The sequence below is a fragment of the Stigmatopora argus genome, chromosome 15 (assembly GCF_051989625.1).
Source record: "Stigmatopora argus isolate UIUO_Sarg chromosome 15, RoL_Sarg_1.0, whole genome shotgun sequence".
NCBI classification, from domain to species: domain Eukaryota; kingdom Metazoa; phylum Chordata; class Actinopteri; order Syngnathiformes; family Syngnathidae; genus Stigmatopora; species Stigmatopora argus.
The window spans coordinates 15,971,907-15,991,884 of NC_135401.1; the positions used below are offsets into that span (position 1 = coordinate 15,971,907).

Genomic DNA, 19,978 nt, shown 5'->3' on the forward strand with positions numbered 1-19,978 from the left:
AGCACAAGGCTAAGGGCCATGTAACAAAGATACAAGAAATGTGCAACAAAACGCGGTGTAGTCACTGGTTCACGGCCAAAACGTAATCCAGAGCCCTCTTGAACTGGGCGACCGTCGGCTTCGCGACCACACTCTGCGGAAGCCGGTTCCAAGGACCGGCGATGCGCACTGAAAAAGCAGCCTTCCGCCGATTCAACCGGAACCTGCAAGGATACAGCTTCCACGGATGACCCCTCAGACCACGATCAGGTGCGGGCGTGAAGAAGAGGTCGCGGGGCATGTTGTAGATACCGTGGAGGATGTTGTAGGCCAGTATCAGGTCCCCTCGCAGACGCCTAGCCTCAAGGGTCGGCAGGTTGAGTCGCTGGCATCTTTCCTCGTAGGACATTAAGCTGAGGCCGCGGACCATCCTCGTTGCAAGCCTCTGGACCCGCTCCAGATGCTGGATGTCCCTGGCGAGGTACGGTGATGCGGCTTGGATCCCATACTCGAGAATGGGCCTCACCAGGGAAACATACAACGGAAGGAAGATGTCTGCTGTGATGAAGGCAAAGGACCGGAACATTAGGAACAGCACTCCGCGAGCTTTGTTGGCTGCTTGGATGCATTGGGCCGTTGGTTTGAACGTGTCGTCGACAATGATGCCCAGATCTTTGCACCGTTGAGATCGTTCCAGTTCCAGGCGTCCCGGTTCAAAGTCAAGAGGTGCATCGGGAGGAGCCCCAATAGCCAAATGACTGCATTTCGTGATGTTGAGCTGCAGGTCCCACAGGTTCGACCATCTCCACACATGATGAAGGCACCTACGCAGGTCCTTGTAGTCGCTCCGGGGAGCAACGAGCTTCACATCATCGGCAAAGAGGAGAACCCGCTGGGAGATGAGCTCTGGCAGGTCGTTTACAAACACCACGAACAGCAGTGGTCCAAGAACGGAGCCTTGGGGGACACCGCTGGGGGCGTTGTGAGTCTCTGAGAGTATGCCGTTCACTTGTACCTGAAAGGTGCGGCCAGCCAAAAACGTATCAATCCACCTCACGACCGCCGGGTGAATCGCATACGCTTCCAACTTGCGGAGTAGCAAGCGATGGTTGACCGAGTCAAACGCCTTGGCGAAGTCCAGGAAGACCAGGTTGGCAATTTGACGATCGTCCATTAATTGAGTGACCCATTCCTCCATCATCAGCAAGTTGGTGAGGCAGGATCTCTTCGACACGAAGCCATGCTGACTATCGGAGATCGCCGCTGCGTTCTGGAGATGGGCCATCATGGACGTTTTGATAATAGATTCGAACATTTCGCAGATTACTGAAGTGAGGGAGACCGGTCGGTAATTCAACGGGTCTTCTCGGTCTCCTTTCTTGTAGATAGGGCAGATGACGGCCCTTCTCCAGTCTTCGGGGATGTCACCTGATTGCAAGGACAGTGTGAAGAGATAAGCGAGGGGAAGTGCTATGGTCGGAGCGAGTGCCTGGAGGACCCTCGGGTGAATACCATCCGGACCATGGCTTTTAGTGGCGTCCAGACACATCAAGGCTCGGTAGACTTCAGGAGGTGTAATGGCAATGCAGGCATTAGGGGAACATCCCGAGCAAATGGAGGTGCTGGTCGCCCATCATCGGCTTTGTAAATGCCTGCGAACACCCTAGCAAAAAGAGAGCTTTGCACCTCTGCATCCGTGACACCGATTCCATCAGCATCCTTGAGTTTAACCACTTGATTGTGTAGACGTTTGTTGGCTTGAACATGGGCAAAGAAGCGTTTGGGGTTTGCGCGAGATGACTGCGCTAACCTCAGTTCATAATTGCTCCGCTCTTGCCTTTCAGTGAACACTGCCCTATTACGTTGTTTCTTGTAGACCTCATATGCTGCTGCCGTGCCTCGTTCCTGGAATTCGCGCCAAGCAACATCTCTGAGAGTCCGTTCCCCCTTCACCTTTTGCGTCGCCCAGGGTTTGTGCTTCTGGTGCCGTGGCATCGACAATGGTACTGAATGCTCAGTCACCCGGAGTATGGATTGTTTCAACAATGTCCACAGCTCGCCGACTGAAGTGATCTCCATGAAGGAAGCCCAGTCAACAGCCTCGGAAGCCTCCGCCAGTGCGTGATGATTCAGGGCATAAAACCTTCTCTTTGGAAGCATCTCACTGTACGGCCGGAATTGTTGCGTGCCAGTTGAACTTGAGCACCACATGGTCAGACATGGAGAGTGGCGGGAGGATGATGAGACGATACCGACGACGGGTAGCACGTGAGTACCAGGTCCAGAAGAGACGGGCGTTGGTTACTGCGGAAGCGCGTCGGAGCTGCAACATGCTGTGTTAAAAAGCAGTTATCAACTGTGTCGAGGAGTGCCTGATCGAACCGGTCGGCTGATGAGCAGACGACATCGCTCCAGTCTATTGACGGTGCGTTGAAGTCGCTACGACGGGTAGCACGCGAGTACCAGGTCCAGAAGAGACGGGCGTTGGTTACTGCGGAAGCGCGTCGGAGCTGCAACATGCTGTGTTAAAAAGCAGTTATCAACTGTGTCGAGGAGTGCCTGATCAAACCGGTCGGCTGATGAGCAGACGACATCGCTCCAGTCTTTTGATGGTGCGTTGAAGTCGCCAATAATAAGGCAGTCTTGGTGTGATGAGACCGAGCGAATTGCACTGATTACGTGGTTGTCGTCTTCGGCGGTAGCTTGTGGGGATCGGTAGACTCCCAAGATAGGCAGACAGACTCCGCCCACAGTTATATTGCATCGCACAACCTCAAAGAAGTCGGTCTGTTGAGCAGCGGGAGGGAGCCCTCCCTTAGCATAGATGATAACTCCACCACCACGTCTGTCTCGCCTGTCGCACCGGAAGGGGGTGTAGCCCACCAGGTTTATCTCAGCATCGTGCACTTCAGAGCTTAGCCAAGTTTCAGTAATGACGATCATATCAGGCTTGAGTCTTGATACAATACTGAAGAGGTCACTGAACTTGGCGATCAAACTGCACGCGTTGGTGTAGATGATGGCTAGGGGTGGGCCACCGGCATCCCTTGTTCCCTCACCGTCACCCAGTTGTTCTGAGTCTCTGTGGTCACCTTCAGTGGCGGGTGGATGTAGCTTGTCAGGGCTAGTTGGCCGTTGCGGATGCACAGACCTCTTTCGCCCTTCTGACGTCTCGCTGCCAGCTCTGCTACAAGGTTGCGCCAACGAAGCCTCTCCCTCAAAGAGTTCTCCTTCCGAAAATCCAGTTCGAGATCAGGCCATTGGATATTCTTGGCGCTTGTTAAGAAGATCTCGACTTCAGATGGAGTGCCAAGAGTCATCTTTAATGGACGGGGGCGCGCGTCAGCAGAGGATGGTGGCTTGCGTCCAAGCCTCACCGATCTTCCGAGTGAGAGAGATGCCCCGGGTGCCAGTGTCTCCAGGATCGACTTGATACAAAATATAGCAAACTCGCGATCTTTCATCGCGCTGCCAACAGCTGGGAGTTCGGGCGACTCGGGAACACCATAGATTATCACACTCCTCTCGCGTTCCGACACAGCCTCTTTACTGGATCTCGCGAAAGCAATTGGATTCGCAGGGGCTTGAGTTTTAGGCTCATAACTTTGCCTACCGATGACGTCACTGCTATCTGCGGTGTCTAAGCAGGCTGACACGTAGTCATCGTCATGATCGGGCGCCTCGTCAGCGCTAAACTTCGCGGCTGAAGATTGCTCCGGAGCCTGTTTGGTCTTTTTTGCCTTCCTCTTCTTTATTGGCATATGGCAATTTGCTGTCTGTTCCGCATACGTGCAGGGGGCAACAGGTAGACTCTGCGGCGTGGCTATGCATACAGAGCTCGCCTTTGATATCTCATCCAGCTTGATTTGCATCTCTGAGAAAGCTTGCTGCAGCTGGTCATACTTTTTCTGGAGATCTACAAAGCGATCATCACAGAAACTGCACTTACATGAGCAGGTAGGTGCGGCAGATGAACTTGGAGGTCTGTTATTTTTAGATTTTTAGATCTAATGATAATAAATAATCACGAAATAGTAATGATAAATAAATAATCACGAAATAGTAATGATAAATAATCACGAAATAGTAATGATAAATAATCACGAAATAGTAATGATAAATAGTTAATGACGAAATAGTAATAAATAAGTGGTCAACATAATACGTATAAGTAGTAGTAATAAGTCTTGATTAGGTCCTGCGTGCAGAACTCGAATTGAGAATGGTGACGGCTCGTGGGAAGAAACTGTCCTTGAGTCTGTTTGTCTTGGCAGTTTTAGCTCTATAGCACCTTTCAGGGGGCAGCAGGTTGAAGCGGTGGAAGCCGGGGTGTGTCGTGTCTTTTATAATGCTCTCTGCCCTTCTAAGGCACCGGGATTCGTCGATGCTGGAGAGGGTGGGTAGGGGGCAGTTGATGATCTTTTGGGCTCTGTTGATCACCCTCTGCAGTCTTTTCCAGTCGACTTCTATGCAGCTTGAGTACCACACTGATACAGCGTAGGTCAGGATGCTCTCAAAGGCAGACTGGTAGAATGTCACCAGCAAGTTGGTGTTCAGTTGCTCCTCCCCGAGTACTCTAAGGAAATGTAGCCTCTGCTGTGCCTTTTTGATGAGTGCTTTGGTGTTTGCTGCCCAAGTGGGATCAGCAGAGATGTGGACTCCTAGAAATATGAAAGTCTCTAGTTGTTCCACACATTCACCATTAATATACAGGGGCGACGGAGCAGCCTTGTTCCGTCGGAAGTCCAGGATGAGTTCTCTGGTTTTGGAGACGTTCATCACCAAGTTGTTGAGAGCGCAACACTTGCTGAGTCTAAGGACCATTTCTGTAGGCCAGAGGTCTCCAAACCAGCAGCATCGTGTCTCGCAGAGTCTTACTGTAATGACAGGGAAAAAAAGGTTTCGGCGAGCACCTGGAAACTCTCTGGCGGAAATTCTTCCGAAAACAATGTCTGTGAATGACGTGGAAAGGTGTCCTATGTTACGACCAATCAGCCATACGGTGCGTATAGGGCACATCATGTAAAAACAACGATTCATACATCAACTCTGCTTTCAGCTTTAACAAATACAAGTTGAATTTACACACTTGGAGAAGGTGAAGAAATTCAATCGTCTAGTACAGGGGTCCCCAAACTTTTTCCTGTGACGGCCACATAACTTTTCCCTTCTCTGATGGGGGGCCGGTGTCAGTTTGTCACAGAAAAAGTGTGACGATTGTAGGGGAGCTTAAAAAAATTATTGTTTTCCAGAAAGCTACACAACCAAATAACCCTTTCCAGGTTCTTTACAGAAAAAAGTTAGGAAACAAATAATAACACTATTAATGAAATAAATAATAACTAAATAACCCTCTCTGAGTTATTCACAGAAAAAACAGGAAATAAATACAACTATTTATGAAATAAATAATAACTAAATAACTCTCTGGGTTCTTCATAGAAGATATTTATTCCTAATATATGAATCAAATTCAGAGTTGCTCCCCTCCACAGCTCTGGGTCAAAAAGAACAATTCTCAAATAGGTTGCACAGTTTTTATATGCTTGAATAGTCCGCGATGGTCCCAGGGCTCCGCCCTCACCTGCGATCGTCCAGATGTCTCGGTAACACTGTGCTCGCGCATGCATCGCGCATGCACCGGTGGACGTGCCCGCGTGCATCAAAGGGAAACACTCCCGGCGCGTGTCACCAAAGAAGCAATGCGAAGCCCCGCTTCACTAGGATGATTTGTGGGCTCAGCGGGTGTGCAATGAACCAAACACAAGATTAAAACGGCCCAGTCTTCAAGGCCAAATAGTAAAAAAAAATCCGATAGCGTCTCTGGTATTGTTCAGAGGGCCGGGCCAAATGTGCTGACGGGCCGTAGTTTGGTGACCCCTGGTCTAGTAGGATCCGACAGCCGTTTCTGGTCACCATAAAAATGTTCAACTCTCTACGTTGCACTGTTTGGACAAACGTAGCAAGAGAATCTTAACATACACGCACATGCTCACGCACACACACTCACACACTCAGACTCACACTCAAACACACACTCACACTCAAACACACACTCACTCACACACACACACTCACACACACACACACACACACACACACTCACACACACACACACACCCATACACCCATAAATCACACTTTATAAGGATTATACATTAAACTGATAGAAGTTGCTTCTTCAAATTGATTATTTTAATAAGATGTGTAATATGCCCTGAGGGTTTGACTGGGAGTGTATGGCCATAGAACGCACAGCAGATGTTTCTCCCAGTGGGCCTCAGTGTGCTCAAGAGCTTGTGTGTATGCCTGGACACATGAAAAATGAGAGTTTGGGTGGTATCTCTGGATAATGTTATACATTTCATTTCAACTGCCAGCTGCTTTCTTTTATTAGCCTAATATTTGTTCTAAATATATTTCTCCTTTTTTTTAAAGCTGGATTTGTGACAAATACAATATGAAATAAAGTAAAGCAGACAGGAAGAGCTCTGTCCACTCTCCACTTTGAAGAATGGCAGGCCTGAAGCTTGTCACTCCAGCCACATCTCCCATGGGACCTTTTTTTGGACTTCCATGGCAGCAAGAGGCAATCCACGATAACATCTATACACCTAGAAAATATCAGGTAAGTAGTAGTTATGCACTTATTTTACTTGAGCATGAATAGCATCTTAGAATTACTGTATTTATTTGTACTGTTATATAAATCTTCATTTAGAAATTGCCCTTTATATACCCTTGGGTTCTCAGTATATTTCTATAAATACGTGTACATGCTCTGTTCTATTTATTTCGTGGCCAACAGGGCTATTGCTGTAACATTTTTAGATTAGTGGTTGAAGCACCTTGGTTCTTTTTTTTAAATTACTGGTGTGAATGAAATGGATAAGTGGGCCCAGTTATCCATCAAAGAAAAACAGTTGTTTTAAGTGGTGTTACCAACTACCATCGCTACCATACGCAACCATATTGAAGCAGTATCGAGCATCACTGGACGAAAGAAGAAGCAACGCTTCAGACCAAGCACTCCATTTATTATCATGGGGAACGTGAGATCTCTCCCCAAACAAGATGGAAGAGCTATCAGTGCTTACCAGCCTGCAACGGGAGTATCGGGAGTGTTTTATTATGGCCCCAGCTCCAGAATACTGAGGGACTGTGCTGATTTGCTTGGAAGATTGATTCTTACTATTTTCAACCTCAGTCTCAGTCTGTAGAAGGTCCCCACATTGTGGAAGACTTCCTGTGTGTGGTTCTAGTTTTATCTAGGATTACAATGTCTTTTCCTGTGTCTGAGTCTTTTTGCTACTGCAACAAATTGATTTTCCCGAGTACTGATGTATAAAAGTTAATTTAATCTAACGTATATTCACACCTATAAAACGCATCGTCTGAAAGGGTGCAGTCTCAGTTGTGGGTATATTTTCAGTTTTATTTCAATTTAAAAGGCGCCTCTTCGAATAGGGCGCTAGCATGACACTAGACTAGCGTATGTTACGCTAGCAGCTAGCTGCCAGCGTGGTTTATTTTGAAGGCAGCACGACCAAAACTAAGTTTGATAGTGCTTTATTGAGGTAAACGGTCTCATATCCTCTTTCTGATCCGCTTCATCTTCATTAGGGTCGCGGAGGGTGCTGGAGCCTATCCCAGCTCACTCCGGGCCAGAGGCGGAGGCCACCCTCAATCGGTGGCCAGCCGATTGCTGGGCACAAGAAGACGGACAACCATGCACACTCACGGCCATACCTATGGGCAATTTAAAGTGTCCGATCAGCCTACCTACATGCATGTTTTTTTAGAATGTGGGAGGAAACCAGAGTGCTCGGAGGAAAGCCACGCAGGCCCGGGGAGAACATGCAAACTCCACACAGGTGGACTGACCCTGGATTTGAACCCAGGACCCCAGAGCTGTGAGGCCGTCGCGCCAACCATTCGCGCCACCGGGCCGCCCGAGGTAGAAGGGTACACAAGTTAATAGAAGTTATACACAGTTGTTGTATAATGATAATAAAGGCTTTTGACTTGACTTGAAGTTAACGCAGTTTAACATCTACAAACTCCTCATCTTCTGTATCTGATATAAAGAGTTCGGTGTTCAACATGCGATGCTCCCTCTCACTGTCAGTCAGAGTTGATGCAAGCTTTGGCAAAAGCTCGAACAACAGTCATGGCCGACACTTGAGGCCAGTCTTTCACAATCTATTGTAAATCGCGACATGCATTACTCCCAAGCCTTATGCCACACTGATTCTCCTCGCTGTTACATTAGCATTGACAATCCATTCCAAATCGTCACGTAACTCGTGCAATGCTACCTGCCCCGTCTTTGAATTCGCAAACCTGTTAAATTGTGTTCGATCCATGAGTTCAGTCCATTTTCCAAGCGTTCACACCCTCATTCTGTTATCATTCATGTCAGGCATTTCCTCTGTATAGCTCTAATATCTGCCTCCTACTAGCTGACTGAAGGTAAGTGAAAGACAGTGAGAGGTAAGTGACCTGTATCCATAACAGCAGAATGCCAAATTACAAGTCCGTAACTATCACTTACTTAGGTCTTTTGCCGAGTAAACGCAGCTTATGGAGAAGCACCACCAATTTCGTCCTACCCAGTTTCTGGGTGTGATGACAAGTAGGCTTTTTGTTGTTGATGATGAGGACAGGGCCTATGTCCGATTATTATTATATGCTGTTTCTTTGTGATATTAAGTGTTTTTGAGGGTTAAAAGTGTTTTACGAGCACATGGAAGTCAAATGCCTGGACACTCGTTTAGAACGGATTTACCGTAATGCTTGGAATGTGCTTGGAGACTATTTTTATGGTGAACATCCGCTGGGTTGATCACAATAAGTCGCATCTTGGCAAGAAATGAAACCAATCAGTCGAGCGGTCAGGGTCATACTAATTTTTGAATTTATCTCATAAACAAGGCGCACCGACTGATTAGGCGCACCGTTCATTTTAGAGAAAATTTTAGACTTAAGTGTGCCCTATAGGTCTGAAAATATGGTAATTTAATTCAAACTGAAGACTCCTTGGCATGGCCTCTCTGTATTGAACCCCTCTGGATAGAGGGGGTAGAAATTGCAGGAGATATTGATTCAGAGTCGATAATTTATGAAAAAGCAGCGCCGCAGGGCAATATGAGCCCAAACGGGTAAAAAGTAGTGGCAATTAATGGAACAGGTGCAAATATAAATGCACAAAAGGATAAAACAGAAAAACGTTAATTAAAGAGAAGTTCTATATTAGTACTATGTTGTCTTGAATTCATGATTTGAAGTTGTTTCGATGATGTGGTTCTGTGCATGTTTGTGTGCTTTGTTGGCCAACGTTCACTTCCTCCTTACACTTAAGCATCTGCACGAATAGAAAATGTTTACTCATTTTAATACATTTATGATTTTCTCTCATTTTGTGTGTTAATCACATCTTTCATCCAAAACTGGGACACTGATCATTTTACAGGGTTTAGTTTGTAGTTTTTTTTGAAGACCTGGGAACAAATTAGGGAATTTACATATATAATACGGCTTTACTCAGGAAAAATCCAAGTTCCCAAAACTACTTAGAAAACCAATTAATTTCATAAGTATTATCAATTTTTTTTGGTTTTTATTAGATTAGATTAAACTACTTTTATGTAGTAGTTGGTCAAGTTTTTTTCTTTTTTTTAAATTACAAGTGGTCCCCTGTGATTCCTGAAGATATACCGTATTTTCACACCTATAAAATGCACGTTCTTAAAGGGCACAGTCTCAGTTCCGGCTATAATTTCTATTTTTGCCCACAAACAAGGCGCATCGTCCTAAAGAGCGCTAGCATTATGCTAACGTACGCTCGTGTTAGTTATGCTAGCGAGTTTTTTTTCCCTTTTTTAAAAAGACATTGAGCAAAAATAAGTTTGATTGTGCTTTATTGAGGGAAAAGGGACTCTCGTTGAGAGATGTTATGTAAGATGAACATCTACAAATCTATCTAACTCCTCATCTTCTTTTGTCTGATATGAAGAGTCCGGCCCAGTGGGCGACTTTGCCCTCCAACATGTTATGCTCCATGTCATTGTCGGAGTCCGACTGGTCGCTGGGGTATTCCTGGAACTTGACTTGAGTTTTGGCGAAAGCTCGAACTACAGTCCTGGCTCAGACTTGAGCCCAAGCATCCACAATCCATTCACATATTCTCGCAGAACTTGCTCGACGCTGCCTGCCAGTCTTTGTATAACTGTGTATACCATCGGACATCCATTGCTCCCAAGCCAATCGCAACTTTGTTTTAAATGCTCTACAGCAATGTCCAGCGGTTGTAGTTCCTTCGTCAAACCTTCCGGAATGACGGTAAGCGCGGAGTTCATATGCTGGACTTAGTGTTTCACTTAAGCCGTGAGATGGACGTGCCTGGAGTCGCATATCAGCATTGACGGTGACATGCAGAAAAAAGCCATCCGGTCTCCTCACATACACCTCGTTAAGCCACTCTTTCATTTTCTCCCCGTCCAGCCATCCCTTCTGGTTGGCTTTGACAATGACACCAGCTGGACAGTTCTCCTTCGGCAACATCTTTCTCTTAAAAGTCACCATGGGTGGTAGCTTCTTACCGTTCCCATAGCAAGCAAGCACAACCGGGAAGCTGCCTTCTCATGGCCCGTTGTGCGTACAGTGACCGTGCTGGTTCCTTTCTTGTCGACAGTGTGGTTCGTCGGAATGTCGAAAGTGAGTGGCACCTCGTCCATATTGGTCATGTGGCTGGGCTGGGCTGGATATGCTTGTTGGCAATCTTTTTGCTGCAGTATGAGAGAAAGGTTGCCGTCTTTTCTTTATAGTCTGCCGAAAGCTGCTGTGCCACTGTAGTTCTTGCCCCGATGGATACATGGTTCCGTTTCATGAAGCGAAAGCACCGTGATGAAAATGTTCAATTTTCATTTCATCTGCAAGCTTTTTTGCCCTATCTCGAATGGTGACTTAGAGACCCTTCTTCCCGCTGCTTTTTCTTCTTCAATCCAGTGGTTGAGAAACTCTTCCAACTTGGGCCACCTCGCTTTACCTCCGCGTAAACTCAGTGTTGTCTTTTTCACTAGATTAACCTGATTTTCCAGCTCCCTCCACTTGCGCACCATGGACTCTTTTATGTTGAGGTGCCTCGCTGCAGCTCGATTTCTATGTTCTTACGCGTAGCAGATAGCTGCCAGTTTAAACTGTGCCTCGTATGCGGGCCTCTTTGTAGGTGCCTTTTTCAGGGGTCAAACTGATATTCTTTTGCACAATGCATTCCCGCATGAATTTATAGGTACGTGCTCCATTGTTACGAAACCCCCGCACCCCACCCATTCACACCTACATACTGTCCTCAGTTACATCTGTAGTTCACTTCAGCGCGTCAGAAAGAAATGCACCCAAACAATCATGCTGTCAACGTCACACAGCGACATCTACAGAATTTTGACTTAAATCCACAGAAAAGGCGGCCCTTCCAATTAGGCGCAGCATCACTTCGGGAAAAATTTTAGACTTTTAGGTGCAACCTTTAGGTGTACAGTTTGATTTAAATTGCCCTACCTTTTTTCTTCTTTTTTTGCATTTTATATCGATTTTGCGTGAATCACATTCACTCCAGAAATAGGACAAAAGGTACTACTGAACTCGGGTTGATGGAGGTTGGCAGCTCTGTATCATATTCATAAATATAATTTGATTGGATTGGATAACTTGATTCATCCCGTATTCGGGAAATTTCGTTGTCACAGTAGCAAGAGGGTGAGGATGCAGAAATAGGAAAGGCATTTTAGACATAAGTAGATAGGTAATAAGTAAGTTAATAAATAAATACATGAATAAATATATAAATAAATAAGCGTGTTGCTTAGCACATATATACATACTTACACATACATATACATGCATGCATACGGTAGGTCTTAACACTCAGCCATTTTTTTGTTAAAGAGCCTGACAGCTGATGGGAGGAAGGATCTGCGGAAGCGCTCCTTCCTGCAATGAGGGTGCCGCAGTCTATTGCTAAAGGAGCTTCGGAGGGACTCCACAGACTCATGCAGGGGGTGGGAGGTGCTGTCCATGATGGACATCATCCTGGTCAGCATTCTCCGCTCTCCCACTTCCTCCACAGAGTTCAGAGGACAGCCCAGAACAGAGCTTGCCCTCCTGACCAGCTTATTCAGCCTGTTCCTGTCCCTCTCCGTGCTCCCGCATCCCCAACAGAGCACTGCATAAAACACTGTAGATGCCACCACAGTGTCGTAGAAAGTCCTCAGCAGTGTCCTGCACACTCCAAAGGACCGTAGACTCCTCAGTAGGTAGAGGCGGCTCTGGCCCCCTTTGTACAGGGCATCTATGTTTGTGGACCAATCCAGTTTGTTGTTGAGGTGAATACCCAGGTACTTAAAATTCTCCACGATTTCAATGTCTGTACCCTGATTGTTCACCTGAGTGGTCTGTTGAGGATTTCTCCGAAAATCGATGACCATTTCCTTTGTCTTACTGGTGTTGATGTAGAGGTGGTTTTGCCTACACCAGTCAACAAAGGCTGTGATGACTCCCCTGTACTCCAGGTCGTTCCCGTCCGTCACTCGTCCAATAATAGCGGTGTCGTCAGAGAACCTCTGGAGGTGGCAGGTGTCTGTATTATGTTTGTAATCCGATGTGTAGAGGGAGAAGAGGAGTGGGGAGAGCACTGTGCCTTGTGGGGCCCCCGTGCTGCAAGCTACCACATCAGACGTACAGTCCTGGAGTCTCACATATTGTGGTCTGTCAGTGAGGAAGTCGATGATCCATGCGGCTATGTGGTTCCTTACTCCAGCCTCTTCCAGTTTCCCTCTCAGTAGGACCGGCTGAATGGTGTTGAACACACTGGAGAGGTCAAAAAACATCATTCTTAGCGTGCTTCCCGTGTTCTCCAGGTGTGTAAGAGACCTGTGCATCAGGTAGGTGGTAGCATCTTCCTCACCAATGCCTGGACGATAGGCGAACTGCAGAGGGTCCAGCTCTGCATTCATCAGGGGGCTGAGGTGATTGAGGATGATTCTCTCCAATGTCTTGATCAGGTGAGAGGTTAATGCTACCGGCCTGAAGTGGTTTGGCTCCCTGGGTTACGCAGTCTTTGGAACTGGGACCACACAGGAAGTTTCCCACAAGGTGGGGACCTTCTGCACACTGAGGCAGAGGTTGAAAATATGCAGAATCACTTTACCAAGCTGATCCGCACACTCTCAGTAGTCTGGAGCTGAGGCCGTCTGGACCGGTAGCCTTCCTTGCCTCAATCTTCTTTAGCTGTTTTATCACCTGATCGACAGTAATGCAGAGACCGGTGGAAGAGGGGGAGGAAGAGGAGGAGGAAGAGAACGAGGGGGGAGAGTTGCTTCTGGTCTGGGGGGTCAGGGGAGTGGGGGCAGGACTGAATCTGTTAAAGAACTGATTCAGTTCTCAACACAGAAGTTAATATAATCTGTGATGCAGTGGGTCAAGCTGTCAATGTCTTTCCCATCTGAATTGCACAGCACCTCCCAGTCAGTGGTCTCAAAACAGTCCCTCAGTACCATGCTGGTCTCCTCTGTCCATCTTTGTACGATCCTTGTGGTTGGGTTTTTTTCCTCACCATAGGGATGTAGGTGGGGATCAGATTACCAGGTTGTGGTCTGAGCGCCCCAGTGGGGGGAGGGGGACTGAGCTGTATGCCTGCTTTGTGTTGGCATACAGCAGGTCCAGAGTTTTTTTATTCCCTGGTGTGGCACTTCACATACTGGGTGAAGGTGGGGAGAGTAGAAGCCAAGGGAGCATGGTTAAAATCACCAGAGATAAGAAGGAGAGACTGGGGGTGTGACGTTTGCAGCCAGGACACAGTGGCGCGAAACAGCTCGCGGGTGACTGCCGCATCGGCCGAGGGACGTATATACGCAGTTATTACGATAACGTGCAAGAACTCCCGGGGGATGTAAAACGGCCTGATGCTAACAGCTACTAGCTCGATATCTCGAGTGCAGAGTTGCTCCTTCACAGTAATATGCCTGGGGCTGCACCATCTACTTTTAATAAAAACAGCTAGTCCCCCCCCCCCCCCCCCTTTCTTCCTACCGCTCTCCTCAGCATCTCTGTCCGTCCTCACCAGCTGAAAACCATCCAAGGAGACGAGAGAGTCCGGAATTAGTTCATTCAGCCAGGTCTCCGTGAAGCACATAATGCAGATTTTCTGATATTGTCGTTGTTGTTTGGTAAGCACCGTTAGCTCTTCCATCTTATTGGGGAGAGATCTTACGTTCCCCATAATAATAGATGGAATGCTGGGACTGAAACGTCGCTTTCTCTCCTGACATTTTCGTCCAGCTCTGCATCCTCTCCTCTTCCTCTTTAACTCCGCGGGGAGGTCCAGGTCCAGGGGAATCCAGGTGTTGCGTAGCGCTAACAGCTGATCCTTTGTGTAAAACAGCGGAGGCATGGCTGAGTGGGTCAAATTATAATGTCCAGAATTCGCAAAGATAAACTAAACTAATAGCTCAAAGACTGCCTCTCGCGCAACTTGAGTCTTGGAGTAAAGTCTTGAAAGTAAAGTTTTAAAACATTAAAGTTTGGAATATAATATATGAAGCAAAGTAACAAGTAAAATCCTAAGAGACAATAAAACGTAAAAATAAAGGATAAAAAAGCTCTAAAAAAGCCCTAAAAACTAAAAACACAGAATACGAGTGAGGGTTTAGGGAGCCACTGCAACTAGCAGCCGCTTTGAACGGCACCTATGATGATGAAATATATATATATATATACACACATTTGTATGTTTTTATTTAATGTATTTTTTAAATGTATTTTTTACTTCAGTGCTAAGCCGTAGTAACAAGCGGAGGGACAGGGGAATGGCTTCAGGTTGCAAATTTCAGCGTGAATTTTTTCCATTTTTATGAACTTTAAAAAAAGTATTTATTCATTTATATATTTTTTTACTTCAGTGCTGAGTTCTACTTTCAAGCGGAGGACAAGGGATTGGCTTCCGCTTGCGAGTTTCAGTTTGGATTTTCACATTTTTATGAATTTACGAAAAACTTGAATTAACAAAAAAAATTCCCAAGGAAAAAAATGTGATGTAGTGAAACCGCGATAGTTGAAGCCATGATATCCGAGGTATTGCTGTGTGTGTGTATACATTTATATATGTGTGTGTATATACATACATGCATACATACATGCATGCATGCATGCATACACACACGCGCACAGACGCACACACCTGACTGAAATGTACCATTGTATAATTTTCTCTCGCTCTGATTTTAGGTGCTGGTTATGACTCGCCATATATTTCTGCATTTCTGCAAGGCATTTTAGACAAATAGATAGGTAATAAGTAAGTTAATAAAGTATATTTAAGGTTTATATAAGTGCATTTGTATGTTTAAGGGTTGTATAAGTAACACGCATTGGTTTTTACTGAAAAAACATTTAATAAAATGGAGAATACATACAGTACTGTATACATACATTAGAGAGAGAGAGAGAGATTTACTAGAAACTGGCCGAAATAAGCTATCTAATGACGATTGCAGTTTTCTTTTTTTCATCATAAATGATGCGGTAGCACTGTATGGCATCATTCAATTGATTTGCAAACTTTGTGCAACGTTAAATATTTGGGTCCTGCTGCTCAATCTCTACGTTTATAAATGGTACAGACGGTCAAACGATTCAAGTTGTATTCCCGTCCCGTGCAATGCTCACCACTTTCTGACGCGCATCAAGCTTCGTTATTATTGCCACTCATTTCAAATGAAATGGCTTGCCTCTTCCTTGCACCTCCCTCAATAAAAGCCTTTCGCTTTTCACCAACCATATTGAATAATGGATGCATGAGATATTTAATGATAAAAATGAAAAAGGTTCTTTGCACACTGGAGATACGTTCACGCACTTCCGCACTGCAAAGAACTGGGCAGAGGAAGGTGGATGCTGGGTGAGCTGAGCTCTCACAGCGCCAGGCATCGGTATTAGCGGCGGAAAGAAGCACTACTCGGAAAAAGGCGCGCAATACAAAATCGAACTTGCGAACATTTTTCGACATACACGCAATTTGCAGATATGTTCATATGTACCGTTGTTCGTAACTCGAATGTTCGTAAGTAGGAGAGCGTCTGTACATGCATGCATGCGGTAGGTCTTAACACTCAGGCATTTTTTGTTAAAGAGCCTGACAGCTCATTGGAGGAAGGATCTGCGGAAGCGCTCCTTTCTGCAATGAGGGTGCCGCAATCTATTGCTAAAATAGCTTTGGAGGGACTCCACAGACTCATGCAGTGGGTGGTGGGAGGTGCTGTCCATGATGGACATCATCCTGGTCAGCATCCTCCGCTCTCCCACTTCCTCCACAGAGTCCAAAGGACAGCCCAGGACAGAGCCGGCCCTCCTGAGCAGCTTATTCAGCCTGTTCCTGTCCCTCTCTGTGCTCCCGCATCCCCAACAGAGCACTGCATAAAACACTGTAGATGCCACCACAGTGTCGTAAAAAGTCCTCAGCAGTGTCCTGCACACTCCAAAGGACTGTAGACTCCTCAGTAGGTAGAGCCGGCTCTGACCCCTTTTATACAGGGCATCTATGTTTGTGGACCAGTCTAGTTTGTTGTTGAGGTGAACACCCAGGTACTTAAAATTCTCCACGATTTCAATGTCTTACCCTGGATGTTCACCTGAGTGGTCTGTTGAGGATTCCTCCGAAAATCGATGATCATTTCCTTTGTCTTTCTGGTGTTGATGTAGAGGTGGTTTTCCCTACACCAGTCAACAAAGGCTGTGATGACTCCCCTGTACTCCAAGTCGTTCCCGTCCGTCACTCGTCCAACAATAGAGGTGTCGTCAGAGAACTTCTGGAGGTGGCACGTGTCTGTATTATGTTTGAAGTCTGATGTGTAGAGGGAGAAGAGGAGTGGGGAGAGCACTGTGCCCTGTGGGGCCCCCGTGCTGCAAGCTACCACATCAGACGTACAGTCCTGGAGTCTCACATATTGTGGTGTGTCAGTGAGGAAGTCAATGATCCAAGCGGATAGGTGGTTCCTTACTCCAGCCTCTTCCAGTTTCCCTCTCAGTAGGACCGCCTGAATGCTGTTGAAAGCACTGGAGAGGTCAAAAAACATCATTCTCAGCGTGCTTCCCGTGTTCTCCAGGTGTGAAAGAGACCTGTGCATCAGGTAGGTGGTAGCATCTTCCACACCAATGCCTGGACGATAGGCGAACTGCAGAGGGTCCAGCTCTGCATTCATCAGGGGGCTGAAGTGATTGAGGATGATTCTCTCCAATGTCTTGATCAGGTGAGAGGTTAATGCTACCGGCCTGACGTGGTTTGGCTCCCTGGGGTTCGCAGTCTTTGGAACTGGGACCACACAGGAAGTTTTCCACAAGGTGGGGACCTTCTGCAGACTGAGGCTGAGGTTGAAAATATGCAGAATCAGTTTGCCAAGCTGATCCGCACACTCTCTCAGTAGTCTGGAGTTGAGGCCGTCTGGACCGGTAGCCTTCCTTGCCTCGATCTTCTTTAGCTGTTTTGTCTCCTGATCGACAGTAATGGAGAGACTGGTGGAAGAGAGGTAGGAGGAGAACGAGGGGTTGCTTCTGGTCTGGGCGGTCAGGGGAGTGGCGGCAGGACTAAATCTGTTAAAGAACTGATTCAGTTCATTGGCCCACTCCCTGTCTCCAGAATCCGGGTCTCTCACTGTTGCCCCCATGGCCCGAAATGGTCCTCAAGCTCCTCCAGACTTCTTTGGTGTTGCCTCTCTGGAGTTGCTTCTCTAGCTTCCTCCTGTAGATGGTCTTTCCCTTCTTTCTTTATCTCTCTCTTCAGCTCCTTCTTGACCATTTTCAGACTCTTTCTCCCCAGACCTGAAAGCCCTTTTCTTGTTCAGGAGGGCCCTTAGATCCCTGGTGACCCACGGCTTATTGTTGGAGAAACAACGGACCTTCTTGGAGGGCACAATGTTCTCAACACAGACGTTAATATAATCTATGATGCAGTGGGTCAAGCTGTCAATGTCTTTCCCATGTGAATTGCACAGCACCTCCCAGTCAGTGGTCTCAAAACAGTCCCTCAGTACCATGCTGGTCTCCTCGGGCCATCTTTGTATGATCTTCGTGGTAGGTTTTATTTTCCTCACCATAGGGATGTAGGTGTGGATCAGATGGACCACGTTGCGGTCTGAGTGGTCCAGTGGGGGCAAGGGGGACTGAGCTGTATGCCTCCTTTGTGTTGGCATACAGCAGGTCCAGAGTTTTTTTGTTCGCTGGTGTGGCACTTCACATACTGAGTGAAGGTGGGGAGAGTAGACGCCAAGGGAGCATGGTTAAAATCACCAGAGATAAGAAGGAGAGACTGGGGGTGTGACGTCTGCAGCCCGGGACACAGTGGCGTGAAGCACCTCGCGAGGGACTGCCGCATCGGCCGAAGGAGGTATATACGCAGTTATTATTTTAACGTGCGAGAACTCCCGGGGGATGTAAAACGGCCTGATGCTAACAGCTACTAGCTCGATATCTCGAGTGCAAAGTTGCTCCTTCACAGTAATATGCCCGGGGCTGCACCATCTTCTATTAATAAAAACAGCTAGTCCCCCACCTTTCTTCCTACCGCTCTCCTCAGCATCTCTGTCCGCCCTCACCAGCAGAAAGCCATCCAAGGAGACGAGAGAGTCTGGTATTAGTTCATTAAGCCAGGTCTCCGTGAAGCACATAATGCAGATTTTCCGATATTGTCATTGTTGTTTGGTAAGTGCCGTTAGCTCTTCCATCTTATTGGGGCGAGATCTTACGTACCCCATAATAATAGATGGAATGCTGGGTCTGAAGTGTCGCTTTCTCTCCTCCGCTTTTTCGTCCAGCTCTGCCTCCTCTTCTCTTCCTCTTTAACTCCGCGGGGAGGTCCAGGTCCAGGGGAATCAAGGTGTTGCGTAGCGCTAACAGCTGATCCTTTGTGTAAAACAGCGGAGGCATGGCTGAGTGGGTCAAAAATGTAATGTCCAGAATTTGCAAAGATAAACTAAACTAATAGATCAAAGACTGCCTTTTGCACAACTTGAGTCTTGGAGTAGAGTCTTGAAAGTAAAGTTTTAAAACATTAAAGTATGAAATATAATATATAAAGCAAAGTAACAAATAAAATCTTAAGAGACAATGAAACGTAAAAATAAAGGCTAAAAAAGCCCTAAAAACACAGAATACGAGTGAGGGTTTAGGGAGCCACTGCAACTAGCAGCCGCTTTGAACGGTGCCTATGATGTCCAGAGAGGACCCTGTGTGTGTTAAATACAGAAATTGCACTCGCAACTGAGAATGAGGAGAAGCACAAACGGTCGCACAACTACAGTATTATAATCCGGAAAAAGTTTGAACAGTTTTCGAGTGTTAAACAATAGATATGCTATGTTTATGACAGGTTAGGTTGTCTTTTTCTGTCTGCTTTTTATTATGGACATATTGTCAACTTACTTTCAGAAGTCTCTATGTACCTACATAAGCATTATGATTTATTCCTTTAGTCGATTGGGAATTATATGAAACCACAATCAAATGAAATGTTATCCTTTGTTCATCCTTGATGGTATAAAAATGGGAGTTTCACCTCCCAATCTTTTTATGTAATTGACTTAAATTCTTCTTTAAAAGTTGTACAATTCTCCTAAATTTAGATTTTGGTTGCCATGGATTTTCTAACACTTAATTTCATGGACTTTCTCATACAGGTAGAACTTCTTGAAGCTGCGCTTGAACATAACACTATCGTCTGCTTAAATACTGGCTCAGGGAAGACATTTATTGCAGTTCTTCTCACAAAGGAGCTTTCCCATCAAATCCGCGGACAATTCCAAGGAAATGCAAAGAGGACTGTCTTTCTTGTCAACTCAGGTACTTACAACTCAGTTAATTTTTGCTTTCTGGCATGTGTACTAACTTAACCTTAAATTTGATATTAGGCTCAATTATTTTTTTTGTCTCCACCGATCTAATTACCGATAAA

The 19,978-nt window shown here is 46.2% G+C and overlaps 1 protein-coding gene across 7 annotated transcripts in view; it reads left to right on the forward strand.

Moving 5' to 3' along the window:
* dicer1 (dicer 1, ribonuclease type III) overlaps positions 1–19,978 on the forward strand; it is a 190,598-nt gene that overhangs the window by 9,597 nt on the left and 161,023 nt on the right. For all 7 annotated transcript variants that reach the window (XR_013305092.1, XM_077620450.1, XM_077620449.1 and 4 more), the window contains exons 2-3: positions 6,418–6,607; positions 19,704–19,866. Coding sequence is in view for 6 of the 7 variants with exons in the window: in XM_077620450.1 (XP_077476576.1) it covers positions 6,494–6,607; positions 19,704–19,866 (277 nt within the window). In the remaining variant the exon portion in view is untranslated. The remainder of the gene's footprint in view (positions 1–6,417; positions 6,608–19,703; positions 19,867–19,978) is intronic.